Genomic DNA, 24,634 nt, shown 5'->3' on the forward strand with positions numbered 1-24,634 from the left:
GTGGGAGAACTTGCACAATTGGTGGCTGACTAAATACTTTTTTGCCCCACTGTAAGCACTGAAGTCAGTCGGTTGCTTCACTCGCCTGTCATCTCTAGTTGGCAGTTTTTGCTCGTTTTTTTAATACTAGTTGTTCCTGCCGACGCCCAGCACCTGGATCTAAATGCACTGCTGTGCACAGGGTTTCTCTTTCTTTTTTGTCTCCAACTCTCCCTTGGTATGGTTGTCATCTCTGTCTATGATGTAGTCCCCCCACGTGTTGTCCTACTCTTTCAGATACCCCCAACCTTGAAGATTAAAGAATTGAGCAAAGGCTAGCCAAAAAACAAACAATCTAATTAGCGTTTGACATTTTTTTCACATACAGTTAATGTTACATCAGCTAATTCCATTAGACCTATTTAGTTACATTACATTAGGCCTATTTAGTTACACTTCATTAGGCCTATTTAGTTACCAAGTATATGCCTTACATTTTACCTCAAAAAAGACTGGGCACATATTTACCTGCACAAACCAGCAGAAGACTAATACTGATTATGGGAGAACTGGACCTGTCACAAGATACTGAATGTTTTAGGCCAGCGTTGTTGCAAACTACATGTTATGCATATACTACTAACACCCTTGAAATCATTAGTAGTTACCACAACCCTTTCTCGTTAGCAGTTACCGCTACTAATGTTATGTACTACAGTGTTACTAGCGGTTACATTTGTAGTGATATTCTGATAGCACTGAATATACCATTTGTCAGTTGAGGGCTGGATTCAATCCGTATCGCGGAAGTATTGAGGAAGATCCATGTTAAAATGGGAAGGTAATTTCTGATTGAGCCGACATATGCATAGTTTATTGATAAATGCAGTCTCCACGGACGCGGGAACATTGCCTTTAAATTTCAATCGAGCTATAACTTGAATCTTCCACAATACAAATTGATCCCTATTTCACAGGTTGATTTTTCCAATGTAAAGTGTCCAAAAGGGAGACACCAAGACCCTTTTTCTCGACTGCATTCCAGTGAGATAGTATACATAAATAGCAAGGGTTTTATTGTGAAACTAAGGAGACCGTTTTGAATCAGTTTCAGTATTTAATTCAATAAAAATTGCAGTAGCAATGCAAGTGACTTTAAAGACTGCCATTCCATCCAGACAGTTGTGCATGAAAATAATGTAAAGCTAAGCTATGACAGTGTGTTCATCTGAAAAAAAAACAGACAGAACATGTATGCTCAGACCTGAGCCCAGGGCAGTCATGGGTAAATGGTATCTCATTTGCATAGCTTCAATTTTTTACAGGCATTTACTGCATCCACATCACTGGCAAGTGCATCAATCAGTTGTTCTTTGTATTTATTGACCAGTTTGTTGCAGACACCTTTCAGCTTCCACAAGCTGCGACAAATAGAGTCCAGTATAGCAGTGATGTTATCCTGCAAGCAAAAATATAGAGCTATATCACAAACAGAATGCGTTAGTTTGTGTCACTGGTGACACAAATGAACTTGCTTACATAACATTGTGAGAATTGCAGAGAAATACAGTTGAAGTCGGAAGACTACATACACCTTAGCCTATATTTTAACTCCGTTTTTCATAATTCCTGACATTTAATCCTAGTTAATTCCCTGTCTTAGGTCAGTTAGGATCAACACTTTATTTTAAGAATGTGAAATGTCAGAATAATAGTAGAGAGAATTATTTATTTCAGCTTTTATTTCTTTTATCACATTCCCAGTGGGTCAGAAGTTTACATACACTCAATTAGTATTTGGTAGAATTGCCTATAAATTGTTTAACTTAGGTCAAACATTTTGGGTAGCCTTCCACAAGCTACCCACAATAAGTTGGGTGAATTTTGGCCCATTCCTCCTGACACAGCTGGTGTAACTCAGTCAGGTTTGTAGGCCTCCCTGCTCGCACACGCTTTTTCAGTTCTGCCCACACATGCTTTTATATTATTGAGGTCAGGGCTTTGTGATGGCCACTCCAATACCGTGACTTTGTTGTCCTTAAGCCATTTTGCCACAACTCAGGACTTATGCTTGGGGTCATTGTTCATTTGGAAGACCAATTTGTGACCAAGCTTTAACTTCCTGACTGAGGTCTTGAGATGTTGCTTCAATATATCCACATAATTTTCCATCCTCATTATGTCATCTATTTTGTGAAGTGCACCAGTCCCTCCTGCAGCAAAGCACCCCCACAACATGTTGCTGCCACCTCCGTGCTTCACGGTTGGGATGGTGTTCTTCGGCATGCAAGTCTCCCCCTTTTTCCTCCAAACATAACAATGGTCATTATGGCCAAACAGTTATATTTTTGTTTCATCAGAGAGAGGACATTTCTCCAAAAAGTACAATCGTTGTCCCCATGTGCAGTTGCAAACCGTAGTCTGGCTTTTTTATGGCAGTTTTGGAGCAGTGGCTTCTTCCTTGCTGAGCGGCATTTCAGGTTATGTCAATATAGGACTTGTTTTACTTTGGCTATAAATACTTTTGTACCCGTTTCCTCTAGCATCTTCACAAGGTCCTTTGCTGTTGTTCTGGGATTGATAAACCAGACTTCTGGAGGTCTACAATATTTTTCTGAGGTCTTGGCTGATTTCCCCATGATGTCAAGCAAAGAGAGAGTTTGAAAGTAGGCTTGAAATACATCCACAGGTACACCTTCAATTGACTCAAATGATGTCAATTACCCCATCAGAAGCTTCTAAAGCCATGACATCATTTTCTAGACTTTTCCAAGCTGTTACATGGCACAGTTAACTTAGTGTATGTACATTTCTGACCCACTGAAATTGTTATACAGTGAATTATAAGTGAAATAATCTGTCTGTAAACAATTGTTGGAAAAATGACTTGTGTCATGCACAAAGTAGATGTCCTAACCGACATGACAACCGACATGACAAAACTATAGTTTGTTAACAAAACATTTGTGGAGTGGTTGAAAAGCAAGTTTTAATGACTCCATCCTAAGTGCATGTCAACTTCCGACTTCAACTGTTGCTGTATAAAGTGGTTTCTCAATCATTTCAATATGACGCTGACTAGGCTTTATTATTACTATAATGTACTGCACAGTGATGAGATTGGTGTGTTAAAACTACAAAGTTAATATTTGTATGATATTTATTAGAGAGTGTAAAACCTAACGTGAGATTATTCTGTGATTGTAAAAGGGAAGGTGAGCAATCTATCATCATTACCTTGCTCTTATCACCATTCAGCTTGGTCTTGATCTTTTTGATTATGCGCTTACACAAAAAGCAGGTACCTGGAAGGACAGCTTTGATCTGAGGGAGAGGGAGACATTTTAGGCAACAAAAATGACCAGGTATTTACTTAAATATGACATGGCAAAATGGTATCACCAAATAACGGCATAAACCTTGATGTACGTTTCTTTCTTTCTTTGGGATTAATTAAAACAAGCATCGCAAGGCTTAGTCTGTTTCTTCTCTCTTGACATGTTTGGCATGACAATGGGTTACAAGGAGTTGGGATTGTTTTCATCTTTATGTTACCACATGCAAACCGCAATTTCTTTAGGCTACCGAGCTAGCACATACCATTCTGAAAACCATATATTTCATAGAGCTTGGTGAGAGTGTTATTGTCTGGTGGTTATTTTGCAAACAACCTTCCCACAACTTTCTGGGAAAGGTGCAGGATATTTGCTTCCCACAGACGTCAAATTGATGTCTATTCCACGTTGGTTCAACGTGATTTCATTGAAATGACATGGCTACAACATTAATTCAATCAGTGTGTGCCCAGTGGTTTGGCTTTGGAACATTCTCAGCACAACCTCGAGTGTAGGGGGCAGTATTTAGATGTTTGGATGAAAAATGTACCCAAATTAAACTGCCTATTTCTCAGGCCCAGAATCTAGAATATGCATATAATTGTCAGATTAGGATAGAAAACACTCTAAAGTTTCCAAAACTGTCAAAAAATATTGTCTGTGAGTATAACATAACAGAACTGATATTGCAGGCGAAAACCTGAGGAAAATCCAACCCGGAAGTGGCTTCTATTTTGAAAGTTATGCTATGTTCCATAGCCAGCCTTCGCTCCATTTAAAGGAATATCAACCAGATTCCCTTTCCTATGGCTTCCCCATGGTGTGAACAGCCTTTAGACATAGTTTCAGGCTTTTATTTTGAAAAATTAGTGAGAAAGATCACATCGCGTCATTGTATGGCTGGGTGCCAGCAGTGTTATGTATGCGCAACAGCTTGGAGCAGCCATTTTCTCTCTCTCTCCTATTGACGAAGCTACAGTCCCGGTTGATATTTTATCGATTATATATTGTAAAAACAACCTGAGGATTGATTATAAAAAACTTTTGAAATGTTTCTACGAACATTACGCATACTATTTTGATTTTTTGTCTGCGATGTCGTGACCGCTCGAGCCTGTGGATTTCTGGACATAACGCGCCAACCAAATGGAGGTATTTTGGATATAAAAATAAACTTTATGGAACAAAAGGAGCATTTATTGTGTAACTGGGAGTCTCGTGAGTGCAAACATTCGAAGATCATCAAAGGTAAGCGATTTAATGTATTGCTTTTCTGACTTCCGTGACCAATCTACTTGGCTGCTAGCTGTTTGTAATATTTTGTCTACTGAGAGAGATGTCCTTACATAAACGCTTGGTATGCTTTCGCCGAAAAGCTTTATTGAAATCTGACACGCCAGGTGGATTAACAACAAGCTAAGCTGTGCTTTGCTATATTGCACTTGTGATATCACGAAAATTTAATATTTTTTGTAATTTCATTTGAATTTGGCGCTCTGCAATTCAGCGGTGGTTGACGAAAATGATCCTGCTAACGGGATGGGTGCATCAAGAAATTTAAGGAACTTCTCAAAAAAATCATTTTCTTGGCATTTCGTTACTTTATCATACGGTTTCCTAAAAGTTCAAACATGGTTATATTTACATTTTGGTAATGTTCTAGGAACGTTCTCCAACTGGTTTGACATCATGAATGTTCTGAAATAGTTCTGAGAAAGTTAAGAAACGGTTCTTCTGTGGCAATTTCAGTTCTTTAGCATAACATTTCCTAAAGTTGTTTTCATGGGTCTATTTAGTCATGTTCTTAAATATTTCGGAGAATGTTTAGAAAACCATTAAAAAAAATCTACTTTACTAACATTCAGAGAACGTTCTAAGAAGTCTATCACAGTGCCATCCGTTTTGTCACTAAAGCACCTTATACCACCCACCACTGCGACTTGTATGCTCTAGTCGGCTGGCCCTCGCTACATATTCGTCGCCAGACCCACTGGCTCCAGGTCATCTACAAGTCCATGCTAGGTAAAGCTCCGCCTTATCTCAGCTCACTGGTCACGATGGCAACACCCATCCGTAGCACGCGCTCCAGCAGGTGTATCTCACTGATCATCCCTAAAGCCAACACCTCATTTGGCCGCCTTTCGTTCCAGTACTCTGCTGCCTGTGACTGGAACGAATTGCAAAAATCGCTGAAGTTGGAGACTTTTATCTCCCTCACCAACTTCAAACATCAGCTATCTGAGCAGCTAACCGATCGCTGCAGCTGTACATAGTCTATTGGTAAATAGCCCACCCTTTTTCACCTACCTCATCCCCATACTGTTTATATTTATTTACTTTTCTGCTCTTTTGCACACCAATATCTCTACCTGTACATGACCATCTGATCATTTATCACTCCAGTGTTAATCTGCAAAATTGTAATTATTCGCCTACCTCATGCCTTTTGCACACATTGTATATAGACTCCCCCTTTGTTTTCTACTGTGTTATTGACTTGTTAATTGTTTACTCCATGTGTAACTCTGTGTTGTCTGCTCATACTGCTATGCTTTATCTTGGCCAGGTCGCAGTTGCAAATGAGAACTTGTTCTCAACTAGCCTACCTGGTTAAATAAAGGTGAAATAAAAAAATAAAAATAAAATAAAAAAGAATGTTATTTAATAAAAACATACATGCCGTGCTCAGCATGAACAAAACTCTCTCTATCCTCTGTCTTGTTATGCATGTTCACTGAGGCCAAACTCCCTGCCATCCAGGACCTCTTTACCAGGCGGTGTCAGAAGAAGGCCCTAAAAATTGTGAAAGACTGCAGCAATCCAAGTCATAAACTATTCATTATGCTACCCCACTGCAAGCAGTACCGTAGTGCCAAGTCTTTGTCCAAAAGGCACCTAAACAGCTTCTACCCTCAGGCAATAAGACTGCTGAACAGTCTTAATCAAATGGCTACAAGGACAATTTAAATTGAACCCCTTTGTTATTTTGTTATTTATCCAAATTGACTCCCTTGCACTGGCTCTATGCACACTCACTAGACTCAATCTACACACTCACACATACTACACTGACACTCCAACACACTCATACGCTCACACACACACACACACACACACACATGCATATTGACGACACTCACACATAGACACACTCCCACATACACTGCTGCTACTCTGTTCATTAAATATCCTGATTGCCTAGTCACGTTTACCCCTACCCACATGCTATATTACCTCAACTACCCCGTACCCCTGCACATTGACTTGGTTCTGGTACTTAGTACCTTGTAACTAGCCTCGTTATTGTTTTTGTTGAGTTACAATTTCCTTTTGTATTCAGCAAATATCTGTTACTTTTGAACTCTGCACTGTTGGGAATGGGCTTGTAAGTAAACATTTCACTGTAAAGTATTCGGCACATGTGACGAAAATAAACAGTCACAGAACAGACAATGTTCTGTTTTACTGGTCAGGAAAAATATGGCTTCTTTCCTACATCCAATGTTAAACCAAAAACATACGTTCCCACACCTTCCAACATAACAAATGTGCTAGCTGGGTATTGTGTAGGGCAGTGTTTCACAACTACAGTCCTTGAGTATCCCCAATAGTACAAATTATTTTGTAGACCTGGACAAGCATACCTGATTCAACTGAACTAGTCTTCAAGCCCTCAGTGAGTTGAATCAGGTGTTTTTGTCCGGGCCTACAAATAAAATGTTTGCTGTTGTTAAGGTACTCACTAATACAATACAATGAAAAGTCCCCCACAGTACCTCGGCATGGTTGTCATCTCTGTCCATTAGGTAGTTCCCCCACATGTCCTCATCCTCTCTCAGACTCACCCCACCTTGAGACTTGAAGGACTGAGCAAAGGCTACCCCCCCCCCCCCACCCCCCCCCCCCCACACACACACACACACACACACACAAAAAAGACTATTAGCATTGTCATTTTAATATATTTTTGCAAAGCAGGGAATTATTTACAACAGCTAAATGGTCACTCCATTGGGATTCAATCACTTTTTGACAGCACCACTTTTTGATTTGAGCAATTCCATATTTGTCCATTGTAGAATTGCTCAGGAAGTGACCTTTTAGACCTGAATGCCCAAACATTAAAGAGATAAAGGTGCTCAAAGTTCTCCCATTTTACATCCCCCTCCGTACCATGAGACATCCATGTCTTCATCACTGGGAAATATTCAATGGTTGAGATTATCATAATTTAAAAGCTTACAAACAGGGCAGTCAAATATTTTATCATTTCTGGGGATAAATATATATATACATATATATATATATATTATATTTTAATATGAATGATCTAAAACGCATAAACATGTTCACAGACCCTATTTTACATAATCTATAGTATTTGTGTTGTGCCCACCATCGGTTGAGATACATCATGCTCTTGTGGATACAGTGGATATCATGTTTTGTCTGATAAATGCACTAAAATATGAATCAAATTGAAATGTTCAAATGGTACCACAAAGATGGTTGGAGGTCCACACATCAGAGAATGTTGACTTGAATGGGAATATCTGTTGTTATAAATTATACTGTCAATCCTCCATAGGAAACCTATTGAAATCATAAAAGATACCAGAATAGACATGACCATATAAATTGAAATTAGGCGGCGGGTGGACCGGTGGTCATCTTTATGGTAGGAATTAGAAGTAAAAATTTCAATTCAATTAAAATGTCAATGGTTTACCATCTAAATTGCAGTGGTCTGAAGGGATAGATCCATTCTATGAATTACTTTCTATGATTGAAAGGACACCTATACTATATTCAGAAGCATGTTGTGTCTCAACCGATGGTGGTCACAACACAAATAGCTCAGATAATAGAAAGGGTCTAAGCTACAACATATGTCAACATGAAAACAATCGGAGTTTAAGCGTTTTTAGATAATTGACGTTAACGGATTTCAAAATGACAATTCTTTATAAAAAAAATAATATTCAAGACATAATAAAATACTGTAGTTTGACAACACTTTGTAAGCTTTTGAATTATATCAAACTCAACTGTTTATCTTTTTCAGTGATGAAGACATGGATGTCTCATGGTATGGTGGGGTATGCAAAATAGGTCAACTTTGAGCACCTTTGTCTCCTGAATATTTTGGCACTCGGGGCCAAAATGTTACTTTCTAAACACTTCTTCCATGGGCAAACATATATTGAATTAAAATGGATTTACCCTAAATCTGGATTTTGATATGTAATTTTCCTGACTTTTCACCCATATTTCACAAAAGAAGACCCATATATTTACCTGCACAAACCAGCAGAAGAACGATATTAATGACCCTCATCTTCTTCTCAGTCAAAATGTAGAATGGATAATAAAGCAACTGTTGTAAGACAGTGTAGTTAACTTGGTCCTGGTTGGATAGCACAGAACGTCTGCTCTTTTATACCCATTGCCTCTGGCTTGATTGGTTGCCATTGTGGAGGGGAAGGAGCGTGGTTGGCAAGGTTGAAGGATTGGATCTGAGCCCGGGTGGGGGGGGGCAATATTGTCGTTTAAGGTATTTTATAAATGGGCATTGAAACACTATCATTTTTCAAAGCAAAGATCAGAATGCTGACTTCCTTTTTCACTAGTTGTACCACAAATACAGATAACTGCCCAAATAAAGGAAACACCAACATCCGCGAGCCAGAACAGCTTCAATTCACCTTGGCATAGATTCTACAAGTTTCTGAAACTCCACTGGAGGGATGCAACTCCTTTCTTCCACAATAATTCCATCATTTGGTGTCATGTTGATGGTGGTGGAAAACACTGTCTCAGGCACCACTCCAGAATCACCCATAAGTGTTCAATTGGGTTGAGATCTGGTGACTGAGATGACCATGGCATATGGTTTACATTATTTTCATGCTCATCAAACCATTCAGTGACGACTCGTGCCCTGTGGATAAGGGCATTGTCATCCTATGGGGGCGTAGCCGTGTTAGCCAAAATATTGGCCTGCCCAGCATTGTTATTCATGACCCTAAGCATGATGGGATGTTAATTTCTTAATTAACTCAGGAACCATGTGTGGAAGCACCTACTTTCATATAATTGTATCTATCCCTCATTTAGTCAAGTGTTTCCATTATTTTGGCAGTTACCTGTAAATGCAACATCCTGACTTGTGGCAACTCAGTGTGCGGCCTAAAACGTTCACAACCTAGAGCCAACACATTTTCTAAATGTGTACACAATTGTCAAGCCCATTTACATTTTATATGATATAAGTGCTCTCCTAACCATGCTAATGCATGCCATTGAAATTAAATTGAAATCTGCAGGGATTTTAATCTGAAATTAGCTGACCACAATGCCTCTCCCCAATGTTTCAACATTTAATGTCACATATACAAGTACAACAGTGAAATGCCTTTTTTGCTACTGTAGCTTAACCGCAACAATGCAGTAGTCAATAACAATGTAATACTAAAAATAACAAGGTAGAACAAAAACACACAAGATATAAAAATAAGAAATAAGAAGAACACGATAAAGTAAGTATACAGAGTCAGTTCTAGTGCCATAATTATAATGTGCAGGGAAACTGGAGTGACAGAGAGAGTGAAAATATGTATTGGGGTAAGGTGACTAGGCATCAAGTTATATAATAAACAGAGCAGCAGCAGCATATATGATGATTGTATGTGACTGGGTGTAAGTGTGTGTAGAGTCAGTATAAATGTATATGCATAATATGTGTGTGTGAGCAAATGATGGAGTGTGTGTGTGTGTAGGGCCTTGTGAGTGTGCATAGAGACAGTGCAAAAATGTGAATAAAATACAAAGGTCAACTCAGTCTGTGTATCCACTTTGTTAGCTATTTAGTTAGCTATTTAGCAGTCTTATGGCATGGGGATAGAAGCTGTTCAGGAGCCTGTTGGTGTCAGACTTGATGCACCGGGACCAATTCCCATGCGGAAGCAGAGAGAACAGTCTATGGCTTGGGTGGTGATATAGAGGTCCTGGATGGCAGGGAACTCGGGCCTCAGTGATGTACTGGGCTGTCCACACATGCGATCGAGGGTGGTGCTGTTGCAATACCAAGCAGTGATGCACCAGTCAAGATGCTCTCAATGGTACAGCTGTAGAACTTTTTGCGGATTTGATGGCACATGCCAAACATTTTCAACGTCCTGAGGGGTAAGAGGCGCCTTCTTCTTTCGCGCCTTCTTCACGACTGTGTGTGTGTGTGTGTGTGTGTGTGTGTGTGTGTGTGTGTGTGTGTGTGTGTGTGTGTGTGTGTGTGGACCATTTTTAAGTTCTTAGTGATTTGGACACAGAGGAACTTGAAACTCTCTACCCACTCCCCTACAGGCCCGTCGATGTGGAGGGGGCATGAGGGTAGTGTGGAGTGCTATTGACATTGTGACCTACTTTTTGTGTGTCTACCAGTGGAGGCTGCATGCTGAGGGGAGGACAGCTAATAGTAATGGCTGGAATGAGGTCAATGAAATGGTATCAACCTACTGGAAACCACATGATTGATACCATTCCATTGACTCCATTTCATCCATTATTATGAGCCGTTCTCCAATCAGCAGCCTCCACTGGTATGTACTGACATGTATACAGTGCCTTGCGAAAGTATTCGGCCCCCTTGAACTTTGCGACCTTTTGCCACATTTCAGGCTTCAAACATAAAGATATAAAACTGTATTTTTTTGTGAAGAATCAACAACAAGTGGGACACAATCATGAAGTGGAACGACATTTATTGGATATTTCAAACTTTTTTAACAAATCAAAAACTGAAAAATTGGGCGTGCAAAATGATTCAGCCCCCTTAAGTTAATACTTTGTAGCGCCACCTTTTGCTGCGATTACAGCTGTAAGTCGCTTGGGGTATGTCTCTATCAGTTTTGCACATCGAGAGACTGACATTTTTTCCCATTCCTCCTTGCAAAACAGCTCGAGCTCAGTGAGGTTGGATGGAGAGCATTTGTGAACAGCAGTTTTCAGTTCTTTCCACAGATTCTCGATTGGATTCAGGTCTGGACTTTGACTTGGCCATTCTAACACCTGGATATGTTTATTTTTGAACCATTCCATTGTAGATTTTGCTTTATGTTTTGGATCATTGTCTTGTTGGAAGACAAATCTCCGTCCCAGTCTCAGGTCTTTTGCAGACTCCATCAGGTTTTCTTCCAGAATGGTCCTGTATTTGGCTCCATCCATCTTCCCATCAATTTTAACCATCTTCCCTGTCCCTGCTGAAGAAAAGCAGGCCCAAACCATGATGCTGCCACCACCATGTTTGACAGTGGGGATGGTGTGTTCAGCTGTGTTGCTTTTACGCCAAACATAACGTTTTGCATTGTTGCCAAAAAGTTCAATTTTGGTTTCATCTGACCAGAGCACCTTCTTCCACATGTTTGGTGTGTCTCCCAGGTGGCTTGTGGCAAACTTTAAACGACACTTTTTATGGATATCTTTAAGAAATGGCTTTCTTCTTGCCACTCTTCCATAAAGGCCAGATTTGTGCAATATACGACTGATTGTTGTCCTATGGACAGAGTCTCCCTCCTCAGCTGTAGATCTCTGCAGTTCATCCAGAGTGATCATGGGCCTCTTGGCTGCATCTCTGATCAGTCTTCTCCTTGTATGAGCTGAAAGTTTAGAGGGACGGCCAGGTCTTGGTAGATTTGCAGTGGTCTGATACTCCTTCCATTTCAATATTATCGCTTGCACAGTGCTCCTTGGGAAGTTTAAAGCTTGGGAAATCTTTTTGTATCCAAATCCGGCTTTAAACTTCTTCACAACAGTATCTCGGACCTGCCTGGTGTGTTCCTTGTTCTTCATGATGCTCTCTGCGCTTTTAACGGACCTCTGAGACTATCACAGTGCAGATGCATTTATACGGAGACTTGATTACACACAGGTGGATTGTATTTATCATCATTAGTCATTTAGGTCAACATTGGATCATTCAGAGATCCTCACTGAACTTCTGGAGAGAGTTTGCAGCACTGAAAGTAAAGGGGCTGAATAATTTTGCACGCCCAATTTTTCAGTTTTTGATTTGTTAAAAAAGTTTGAAATATCCAATAAATGTCGTTCCACTTCATGATTGTGTCCCACTTGTTGTTGATTCTTCACAAAAAAATACAGTTTTATATCTTTATGTTTGAAGCCTGAAATGTGGCAAAAGGTCGCAAAGTTCAAGGGGGCCGAATACTTTCGCAAGGCACTGTATGTAATAGTGATGCACGGGTTGACTCATAACCTGCAGTCCCGTGGTTATATCTGAGGGGCAAACGGGTTTAGAGTAATTAAATATTTTGAGGCTGAAGGGTGGCTGGCTGGCGGGCGGGTTGAATAAAGAGAAACAATACCTCAAAAAAATCCATAAATGAATAGTTCTTGTGGAATTTATATAGGCTACGTTGAGGTTTTTCTTTCATTATTTAGGTGATCTGGTATTGTGCATAAGCCTAAACTTTAGGGCTTAAGTGTATGCACGCCTACACATCCAATCACCAAATAATGCTTTTGGGAACAGGCAGAAAACCAAATAATGCTTTTGGGATCGGGAAGAAAAAGTTAACCTCAATCCACAGAGGCAAAAAGGACATTGTCGAAGTTTAATTCAATAAGACAAAAGCTGTGAAAAGAGAGTTGAAAATAAAGAGGAGGAAGGGACAGAAAAGAAAAAACAGAGTCATGTTTGGAAAAGATTTGGTGAAGTGGTTAAAGAGGATGGATGATAGCAGTGCCGGCTATGTTGACTTCTTTCTTTCTGCATCTTGAGAGAATGCAATGCTCAGATGCAATCTGAAGAGGTGCTGTCTTCATCATATTATTTCAACTACATAAAATGTGCATCGAAGCCAAAATCAAATCTTATCAGAAACATGATGGATGTTTTCACAGCTTTCTTTTTCCTTACAACCTGTCAAATTTAGTTTGTACACATTTGCACAGAATTGTTATTATTTTTTTGCGTTATTGTAATTTCTCCTCATTCATAAAACGTCTTTGATCCGCGAAAGATGACAGAGAACTTTACCGATGTCAACTAGATTGAAGCATTCATTCTATCGCTCTATTACATTATTCTGTTGAGCAACGGTTTGTTTAGTTTTCTAGGGCAACATACAGTCTAATGGCTACATGTATAGCCAAGTTGACTAACAAACAGCCCACCAAAATGTTGGTAATTATAAGCAGAAACATATCTAAATCAGGAAAAAATAAATCCTGCACCCCCTGTCAACATTTTTTTATCTGCAGTATTAGACTGTAGCTCATAGCAAATGTTCTATATTTGCAGGTTAGGGTTGGGTGCGGGCCTCAGATTTTCACCTTATCACATATAGTTGGGCGGTTGCAGATGGGTTATTGGCTATTGCAGGCGGGTGAGGGTGAAGAAACAGCTGACCTTCACATCACTAATGTGTAACTGCTAGATGCACACACACACATATACACACACACACACTCACACACTACATGTTCATGTTTTAAATGTATGTAAATCGTAAAGTATTTTGTCTTTAATGTTTTTTTCATTATGTGTCAGACCCCAGTAAGACTAACTAATAAAATCGAACTCATTCATTCATTACAGTAGGGAACTACAGTCACCAGAAAACTGCCAGCCAAAATCATAGGCGAAATTCTCAAATGGGCTCGGGGGACATGTTCAGACGCTTGAATTGTTGCAACTTACAGTATAATTCCTTTAGTCTGCACCTTTGTGGCTCCAAATAACCAAGAAGTGAAGGACTGTCACCAAAAACCAGTCAGACAAAACAAACATCCATGTTCATTGTAGCTACATGTTCCGTTCCCATCTTCCATAATCACCTGCCAGTTTCCCTGATGGCAGCACAACTCAACTGCCCCATAAAGTGTCCGTAGAGTGACCATTAGACTTGCCACCATGCTGACTGAATACGTTTGTAGGGACAACAGTTTTGAAAACATTTATAATTTAATCGCTCTCACATGCCAATAGAGAACCAATAGTGTGCTACCTTTTTGTAGCATTTCTGACAACGCTAATATCTTTTTAAGCTGTAGCTCAGAGATCTAACATCAGTTCAAGAAATGCACAACTGCTGCTTCACCAGGCTACCCAAGTTATGAGAAGTACAGTTGAAGTCGGAAGTTTACATACACTTAGGTTGGAGTCATTAAAACTTGTTTTTCAACCACATAGAAAATGTGTGGGCAGAACTGAAAAAGCGTGTGCGAGCAAGGAGGCCTACAAACCTGACTCAGTTACACCAGTTCTGTCAAGAAGAATGGGCCAAAATTCACCCAACTTATTGTGGGAAGCTTGTGGAAGGCTACCCGAAACGTTTGACCCAAGTTAAACAATTTAAAGGCAATGATACCAAACACTAATTGAGTGTATGTAAACTTCTGACCCACTGGGAATGTGATGAAAGAAATCAAAGCTGAAAGAAATCTTTCTCTCTACTATTATTCTGACATTTCACATTCTTAAAATAAAGTGGTGATCCTGACGGACCTAAGACAGGGAATTTTTACTAGGATGAAATGTATTTGGCTAAGGTGTATGTACACTTCAGACTTTAACTGTATATGAGAACAAACCTAGGCTAGTTGTGCACCGACTCCGTCTCCTGTGGTTGGAATCGAAAATAATCAACTCTTGCTCGACTCCGACTCCTGTGGCTGGAGTTGAAGGAGTCGACTCTTGCTCGACTCCCAAAATACGCTGAAACGGATTCGGAAGACTAGGACTGCAATACGCCAAGATGGCGTGGCAGTGAAGACGTTGTTTGTTGTTCTCACGTGTAAATTCTGTTTTGTTCTGTCATTTTTTGTATATATATACAGTATATATATTTTCAATCTCTTTTTCCATTTTAAATTAAATATAGCTTCCGGCAACCCGCCTCACCCAATGTGATAAGGATCTGCTATTTTTAGACCCTATAGCCAGAACCTCCATCAGAAGCTAGCCATCAGAGGCTAACCAGCTAATTAGCTACTAGTTACTTAGTCATTGTTAGCCACTGCTAGTGGCTTTTACCCTTAGCACAGACCTCAGCCGCTTTTAGCATTGATAATACTTGCATACCGGACTGTTTTTCTCCACTACAACACCGGATTCCTGACGTAAGCCCTGGACCATTACTCCTGATCATCGCAGCTAGCTAGCTGCTACCGAGTGGCCCAGCCACGAAGCTAGCCTTGGAGCCAGACCATCTCCCGGCCTGCTCAGTGGACCCTATGTTCACTCGGCTACTCAGCTGATGCTTCCCAGACTCTTCACAAAGACGACTAGAATCCACTACACCACCAGAATCTTGCCATAAGCTCTGGACCTTTGCATCGGATCATCGCTGCTAGCTAGCTGCTCCTCACTTTTATCTCTCTCTAATGTCAATATGCCTTGTATACTGTTGTTTAAGATAGTTATCATTGTTTTAATTTAATGCGGAGCCCTGAGTCCCACTCAACATGCCTCTGATACCTCTTTTGTCCCACCTCGCACACGTGCGGTGACCTCACCCAGCATAACTAGTGCATCCAGAGATGCAACCGCTCTTACTGTCACTCAATGCCAAGGTTTCCTCCACTGTACCCACACCCTACCATACCTCTGTCTGTACATTATGCCCTGAATCCTACCATCTACTCCTTTTATTCTCTGTCCCCAACGCACTAGATGACCAGTTTTGGTTGGCTTTAGCCGTACCCTCATCCTACTCCTCCTCTGTTCCTCGGGTGATGTAGAGGTTAACCCAGGACCTGTGTGTCCCCAGGCACTCTCATTTGTTGACCTCTGTAACTGTAAAAGCCTTGGTTTCATGCATGTTTACATCAGAAGCCTCCTTCCTAAGTTTTACTCACTGCTTTAGCACATTCCGCCAACCCTGATGTCCTTGCCGTATCTGAATCCTGGCTTAGGAAGGCCACCAAAAATTCTGAGATTTCCATCCCCAACTACAACATTTTCTGTCAAGATAGAACTGCTGAAGGGGGAGGAATTGCAATCCACTGCAGAGATAGCCTGCAAAGTTATGTCATACTTTTCAGGTCTATGCACAAACAGTTTGAGATTCTAATTTCAAAAATGAATCTCTCCAGAAATAAGTTTCTCACTCTTGCCGCCTGTTATAGACCCCCTCAGCTCCCAGCTGTGCCCTGGACACCATATGTGAATTGATTGACCCCCATCTATCTTCAGAGTTCGTTCTGTTAGGTGACCTAAGCTGGGATATGCTTAAAACCTCGGCAGTCCTACAATCTAAGCTAGATGCCCTCGATCTCACACAAATTATAAATGAACCCACCAGGTACAACCCTAAATCCGTAAACATGGTCACCCTCATAGATATTATCCTCACCAGCTTGCCCTCCAAATATATCTCTGCTTTTTTCAATCAAGATCTCAGCGATCACTGCCTCATTGCCTGCATCCGCTCTGGGTCCGCAGTCAAACGACTACCCCTCATCACTGTCAAACGCTCCCTAAAACACTTCTGCGAGCATGCCTTTCTAATCGACATGGCCCGGGTACCCTGGAAGAATATTGAACTCATCCCATCAGTAGAGGATGCCTGGTCGTTCTTTAAAGTAATTTCCTCACCATCTTAAATAAGCATGCCCCTTTCAAAAAATGTAGAACTAAGAACAGATATAGCCCTTGGTTCACTCCAGATCTGACTGCCCTCGACCAGCACAAAAACATCCTGTGGCGGACTGCACTAGCATTGAATAGTCCCCGCGATACGCAACTTTTCAGGGAAGTCAGGAAACAATACAAGCAGTCAGTTAGGAAAGCAAAGGCTAGCTTTTTCAAACATAAATTTGCATCCTGTAGCTCTAACTCCAAAACGTTTTGGGACACTGTAAAGTCCATGGAGAATTAGAGCACCTCCTCCCAGCTGCCCACAGCACTGAGAATAGGAAACACTGTCACCACCGATAAATCCATGATAATCGAAAATGTCAATAAGCATTTCTCTATGGCTGGCCATGCTTTCATCTTGGCAACCCCAACCCCGGCCAACAGCTCTGCACCCCCCGCAGCTACTTGCCCAAGCCTCCCCAGCTTCTCCTTGACCCAAATCCATATAGCTGATGTTCTGACAGAGCTGCAAAACCTGGACATGTACAAATCAGCTGGGCGAGACAATCTGGACCCTCTCTTCATAAAATGATCCGCCGCCCTTGTTTCAACCCCTATTTACCAGTCTGTTCAATCTCTCTTTCTTATCATCCGAGATTCCTAAAGATTGTAAAGTTGCCGTGGTCATCCCCCTCTTCAAAGGAGGTGACAATCTAGACCCAAACTGTTACAGACCTATATCCATCCTGCCCTGCCTCTCTAAAGTCTTCGAAAGCCAAGTTAACAAACAGATCACTGACCATTTCGAATCCCACCGTACCTTCTCCGCTGTGCAATCCGGTTTCCGAGCTGGTCACGGGTGCACCTCAGCCAATCTCAAGGTACTAAACAATATCATAACCGCCATCAACAAAAGACAGTACTGTGCAGCCATCTTCATCGACCTGGCCAAGGCTTTCGACTCTGTCAATCACCGAATTCTTATCGGCAGACTCAACAGCCTTGGTTTCTCAAATGACTGCCTCGCCTGGTTCACCAACTACTTCTCAGATAGAGTTCAGTTTGTCAAATCAGAGAGCCTGTTGTCCGGACCTCTGGCAGTCTCTATGGGGGTACCACAGGGTTCAATTCTTGGGCTGACTCTTTTCTCTGTATATATCAACGATGACGCTCTTGCTGCGGGTGATTCCTTGATCCACCTCTTCACAGACAACACCATTCTGTATACATCTGGCCCTTCTTTGGACACTGTTAACAAACCTCCAAACGAGCTTCAATTCCATACAACACTCCTTCCATGGCCTCCAACTGTTCTTAAACATTAGTAAAACTAAATGCATGCTTTTCAACCAATTGCTGCCCGCACCCGCCCGCACTAGCATCACTACTCTGGACGGTTCTGACTTAAAATATGTGGACAACTACAAATACCTAGGTGTCTGGCAAGACTGTAAACTCTCCTTCCAGACTCATGTTAAACAACTCCAATCCAAAATTAAGTCTATATTAGGCTTCCTATTTCGCAACAAAGCCTCCTTCACTCACGCTGCCAAACATACCCTCGTAAAACTGACTATCCTACCGATCCTCGACTTCAGCAATGTAATTTACAAAATAGCCTCCAACACTCTACTCAGCAATCTGGATACAGTCTATCACAGTGCAATCGCTTTTGTCACCAAAGCCCCATATACCACCCACCACTGCGACCTGTATGCTCTCATCGGCTGGCCCTCGCTACGTATTCATTGCCAGACCCACTGGCTCCAGGTCATATATAAGTCTTTATTAGGTAAAGCTCCACCTTATCTCAGCTCACTGGTCACGATAACAACACCCACCCGCAGCACACTGGTCATCCCCAAAGCCAACACCTGCTTTGGCCGCCTTTCCTTCCAGTTCTCTGTTGCCAATGAGTGGAATGAATTGCAAAAATCGCTGAAGTTGGAGACTTATATGTCCCTCACTAACTTTAAACATCAGATATCTGAGCAGCTTACTGATCACTGCAGCTGTACACAGCCCATCTGTAAATAGCCCATCCAACTACCTACCTCATCCCCATATTGTTTTTATTTACTCTGTTGCTCTTTTGCACACCTGTATGTCTACTTGCACATCATCGTCTGGACATCTAACAATCCTGTGTTAATATGCTAAATTGTAATTACTTCGCTACCATGGCCTATTTATTGCCTACCTCCTTACGCCATTTGCACACACTGTATATAGACTCTTTATATTGTATTGACTGTACATTTGTTTATTCCATGTGTAACTCTGTGTTGTTGTTTGTGTCGCACTGCTTTGCTATATCTTGGCTAGGACACAGTTGTAAATGAGAACTTGTTCTCAACTGGCCGACCTGGTTAAATAAAGGTGTTCTCAACTGGCCGACCTGGTTAAATAAAGGTGTTCTCAACTGGCCTACCTGGTTAAATAAAGGTGAAATAGAAAAATAAAAAAATGTGCCTTCTAGAAGACTGGCATGATCATGATACCGCCCATTTGCTCATCAACTTAGCCTTTTAATATGGTGGTGTGTAGGAACTATAATATTTCTGCTGTCCGCAGCCTTGACGGTTCACCGGACGTGCTACCTGTCCCAGACCTGCTGTTTTCAACTCTCTAGAGACAGCAGGAGTGGTAGAGATACTCTTAATGATCAACTGACATTTACTCCTGAGGTGCTGACTTGCTGCACCCTCGACAACTACTGTGATTATTATTATTTGACCATATTGGTCATTTATGAACATTTGAACATCTTGGCCATGTTCTGTTATAATCTCAGCCATAAGAGGACTGGCCACCCCTCAGCCCGCAACAAAGCCTCCTTCACTCACGCCGCCAAACTTACCCTAGTAAAACTGACTATCCTACCGATCCTCGACTTCGGCGATGTCATCTACAAAATTGCTTCCAACACTCTACTCAGCAAACTGGATGCAGTTTATCACAGTGCCATCCGTTTTGTCACTAAAGCACCTTATACCACCCACCACTGCGACTTGTATGCTCTAGTCGGCTGGCCCTCGCTACATATTCGACGCCAGACCCACTGGCTCCAGGTCATCTACAAGTCCATGCTAGGTAAAGCTCCGCCTTATCTCAGTTCACTGGTTACGATGGCAACACCCATCCGTAGCACGCGCTCCAGCAGGTGTATCTCACTGATCATCCCTAAAGCCAACACCTCATTTGGCCGCCTTTCGTTCCAGTTCTCTGCTGCCTGTGACTGGAACGAATTGCAAAAATCGCTGAAGTTGGAAACTTTTATCTCCCTCACCAACTTCAAACATCTGCTATCTGAGCAGCTAACCGATCGCTGCAGCTGTACATAGTCTATTGGTAAATAGCCCACCCATTTTCACCTACCTCATCCCCATACTGTTTTTATTTATTTATTTTTCTGCTCTTTTGCACACCAATATCTCTACCTGTACATAACCATCTGATCATTTATCACTCCAGTGTTAATCTGCATAATTGTAATTATTCGCCTACCTTCTCATGCCTTTTGCACACAATGTATATAGACTCCCCTTTTTTCTACTGTGTTATTGACTTGTTAATTGTTTACTCCATGTGTAACTCTGTGTTGTCTGTTCACACTGCTATGCCTTATCTTGGCCAGGTCGCAGTTGCAAATGAGAACTTGTTCTCAACTAGCCTACCTGGTTAAATAAAGGTGAAATAAAAAAAAATAAAAAAAAGCCTGGTTCCTCTCTAGGTTTATTCCTAGGTTTTGGCCTTTCTAGGGAGTTTTTCCTAGCCACCGTGCTTCTACACCTGCATTGCTTGCTGTTTGGGGTTTTAGGCTGGGTTTCTGTACAGCACTTTGAGATATCAGCTGATGTACGAAGGGCTATATAAATACATTTGATTTGATTTGACATGGGATGATGCTGCGCACGCTACGCTGATAAGCCTGTTCTTTGCCATGTTATATTATAGCCCTATTCGGACAGGTAGGCTATTACTAGAGACAATGGTCTTGTAATTATTATCCTATGCATGTATGTTACTCCAGATGACAATTCACACAGGATAGGTTTTTCCAAACTGCCCCTTGTAATTCTTATTTAGACTTGAGATGCGTTTATGGATAAGAAAGTGCAGTTTAGCGGGGATGCCCTGTTTTGAGATCTATAGCCAAGAACAAGGCTTTCCAAACCTGTTTGCGGAAAGCTACCATCATGTAGGTTTTCACTCCAACCCTAATCTAGCGCATCTGATTCAATAATTAGATGGTTGACATGCTGAATCAAGTTAGTTACAACTGGGATTGGAGCAAAAACATACAGGAAGGTAGCTCTCCAGGAGTAGGGTCGGAGAGCCCTGACCTAGGACATCAACATAATTTAAATAAGCTATAAGCACAATACTTTATATTCCACATTTGGTCTCATTCAACTTATATTCATTGGCACTATGAAGATTAGCTTAAACATACTCATTCATAGCCCAATCTATATTTTAACATACTTTGGTGAATTTACGAGGTATTGCTAGACAAGACATTGCGAGATACAGATTACCAAGATATAGACCTGCCTGCCCCGATTAATCGTCTCTCTCTCCTTGGGGAAGCCAAACAAAGAAAAAAGCCATATTACAATCTATGTGTTGTGAGAAAAACGTTGTTTGCTCTATAAACTGTTCATGCCTGGCGACTGTGATGTATAGGCCTGAGGCTGAGACAATAAGAAGACACAGTGGCAGAATAAATTCAACCACAGCTTTGTTTCATCACAAAAACAGAGCAACCTCTGGCTGGTGAAGTCCACAAAGCATATTGCATGTAACAAAACAGTTAAATGACCTACAGCATTGTCAAGCAAGTTAAAGTTTCTGACATTTTTGGACCTCTAAACAACTATTGATTTAGAACAATGCAAGTTGCAAAGAAAACAGGAGCTGCCTCCACTATTCCAACACCATTTCAACTTCAAAATGTCAACATCAACTCATATATGCTTAGTCTATTACAATGACAAAAAAAGATAACAAAAACATGTGTGTGAGTGAGTGCAAGTAAAAAACATGTTGACTCACCCTACTTGTAGAGAAACGCCAACGCCATCCTCCTCTCATGTTGACGCAACAGTCTATCACTCTGTCATACAGTACACGCTTTCATTTTTGTTGTCCTAGGCTACCTGGCTAAAATGCTTGCTCGTTAGCCTAACTTCCTTTCATGGGCAACATTAGTTAGTTAACAATTGCCTTCTATATTTAGCTACATATTCAACTTCCATCCTCTCAGTCCAGGGGCACAATGCATTCATTTATGGTTGGATCAGAATCGCCTTTATAATCATTGGCCAGTACTGAGAATTAAGTAAAACCAGAAGTCCATCGGATCCATGGCTAATTTAGGAAAGGGCCCATTTTAGCTAGCCAGCTAGACACCGTAGGACAACACAACAAGAAGCACAACGAGTTTCTGTCAATAACATATGCTCTCTCGATGCGATTGGAGTGAAGCCAAATCCAAACTGTCTTCCCGTCATGCTTTTGTTTTGGTTTGCCAGGGCCATTCACAGTTGAGTTCACTCAGTTTAGCTCAACACTGGTTGTCCATAATTAAAACATAAATAAAAATATCAAAAGAGGCCAAATACTCGCTCGGTAATTACTAGCCACATTTCACTGTTAGACAGGACACAACTCAATCCGCTGAGAAAACAAATTACTAGCTAATGTTACATGTAAATAGCGCCTCGATTGTGCACTGACTGCAGTGTGCAAATGCATGCTTGGAAAAACCCACCAGCTTCTAACATCCATAATAAATTCCAGTATGCACCTTCTCCTGTCGTTTTTTACATTTCAATACACGTGATCAACAGTGCCAAAGAACAACTTTACCATGTGTTTGATATTTTTCAATAACTCCAGTGCATGGTTCTAGAGGAGGGGGCTTATGTCCCCCCAAACCAGAATGATTTAAATGTATAGGATTTATAACTAGCTTTAGGCTAGAAACAAGCTGTAAAAGGCACAAGAAAGACCCGGCTCTAGCGCACATGGGGATATCTTTGTTTATTCTCTATGGCTGAGTTATACGACCTTCAAAAGCCAATGACGTAAAACTCTTACTTTGCTTTCAATGGGTATGGAGTCATATTTTACAATGTAAGACTGTCACAGCCAAATGAGTACCACAGTATGAGTTTTAATACCCATCAAACCTAGCGGTCAAACAGGGAAATGGTTCCAATCATTTTTCCACCATTCGTTTTTCACATAGGGGATTTTAGAAACACATAAAATAAGGACTGTGTTTCGTGTAGACTTACCCCAGCGTGATGTTTTGTTAACCATGTAAATCTCTCTAGGACAAGGTGACTTTTATCAACATTACTAGAAGACAAAACTGCTCAATCAATCAAGCCTGACGGTCTTGTAGGTATAAACGCAAAGCTTGCATTCATTTAATAATAAAAATGCTTGAAAGGGTATTGTAATAGGATAATGTCTTAGTGTGGCGTGTGAAGAATCCAATACTTTATCTTGAATGCAGCACAAATCACATTGTTGTGGGAGCACCTACTCTAAGATTATGAATTAGGCTGTTTGAGAAGGTTTGAATCGCAAGGAACGTGCCTACACATTATTTGAAATACAATAGACCAACATGGCTACTGAAATAGGTCAAAACTGTGTGCTGGAAAACCTTGGTAGAGCATGAGTGTAGTTGGCATTGTTGTGCTCATGTGAATTTCCTTTCTTTTTTGGCTTCAAACCAATGCCTACTTCTCACTTAAAACAGAGTTTTTTTAAATCATCTTAGCGATAACAGCTACAACCCATGTGACAGACGTACCCAGACACCCCTGGGTGTCATCCGTTTGTCCGCTTTTATAGAACATCCCTTCCACCGCTCTGAGATCCGAAGCTTGTTAACGTCTATCAAGGTGACAGGTGGCGGCTTCCCCGACCTGCGGCAACAAAAAATACTTTTGCAGATGGGTAGTGAAGATGGTGAGGTTTGGGAGAATAATTGGCTGGTAGGAGACAGACCTTGTCCTGGCATGGGACTGGGACATGACGAGCATGTGTCTCCACTGGGTTGACAAGAATTGAGTAGTCTCTGCTAATAGTATGACTTCCTAAAATGTGCCCAACTGTTGAACGTACCAGCCAGGAGGTCAGTGCCAGTCGTCACAACGGGCACTCTCAGACAGCTCATTGACATGAAGACTGTGAGGGGAATAAGTCAATAACATCAGTCGCCAATGTTCAATCAACCACTTAAACAGCTCTCTGGGGAACCTCAGTTAGGCTACAATCTTTTGAAGGTCCAATGCCGCCATTTTAATCTCAATATCAAATCATTTCTGGGTAACAATTAAGTACCTTACGGTGATTGTTTTAAATTAAAAAGGTCAAAAAATAAACAAAAATAGCTTCGTAGCATGGACATACTACTCAAGCTAAAATTGTTAGGACTGTCTGGGAATGGAGAAAACTGAAAACTAGCTGTTATTTGCACAGAGGTATGGAACTCTTTCTTAATGGTCTGTTAACTAATTTTCCGCCTGGTGATTTAGGCAGGCGAAATGTCACGGTCATTGTATGGAGGAGACCAAAGTGCAGCGTGGTAAGCGTACATACTTATTTAATTTAAGAAAGACCACTGAACAAACTATCACAACAACAAACCGTGACGCTAATTTGCGTCGTGCAGACAGGCAACTGAACATAGAATAAGATCCCC

General features: G+C 41.1%; 1 protein-coding gene across 5 annotated transcripts; it reads right to left on the reverse strand.

Moving 5' to 3' along the window:
- Positions 1–1,085: 1,085 nt before the first annotated feature.
- Positions 1,086–24,634, reverse strand: LOC110498134 (antimicrobial peptide NK-lysin). 5 transcript variants are annotated; one of them, XM_036955110.1, is made up of 5 exons: positions 24,274–24,621; positions 23,938–24,117; positions 23,741–23,855; positions 3,217–3,303; positions 1,086–1,438 (listed from the first exon to the last, which is right to left on the reverse strand). In XM_036955110.1, exons 2-5 carry the CDS (start codon positions 23,970–23,972, stop codon positions 1,277–1,279), a joined length of 399 nt encoding a protein of 132 aa, XP_036811005.1. In that variant the 5' UTR covers positions 23,973–24,117; positions 24,274–24,621; the 3' UTR covers positions 1,086–1,276. The 5 variants fall into 5 exon arrangements, 4 of the variants coding, with proteins under 4 accessions (XP_036811005.1, XP_036811004.1, XP_021430411.2 ...); XR_005037771.1 differs by having other exon boundaries at positions 24,055–24,634; XM_036955109.1 differs by having other exon boundaries at positions 23,938–24,621.

Source organism: Oncorhynchus mykiss, chromosome 19 (assembly GCF_013265735.2).
Source record: "Oncorhynchus mykiss isolate Arlee chromosome 19, USDA_OmykA_1.1, whole genome shotgun sequence".
NCBI lineage: Eukaryota > Metazoa > Chordata > Actinopteri > Salmoniformes > Salmonidae > Oncorhynchus > Oncorhynchus mykiss.

Bases quoted from the DNA above. Each gene is read 5' to 3' on its own strand.
- LOC110498134 (XM_036955110.1), bottom strand. From the start codon at position 23,972: ATGCTCGTCATGTCCCAGTCCCATGCCAGGACAAG. The intron at 3,304-23,740 runs GTACGTCTGTCA...CCTCTCCCTCAG, and splicing joins TGACACCCAGGGGTGTCTGG to ATCAAAGCTGTCCTTCCAGG. The intron at 1,439-3,216 runs GTAATGATGATA...TTTTGCTTGCAG, and splicing joins TGAATGGTGATAAGAGCAAG to GATAACATCACTGCTATACT.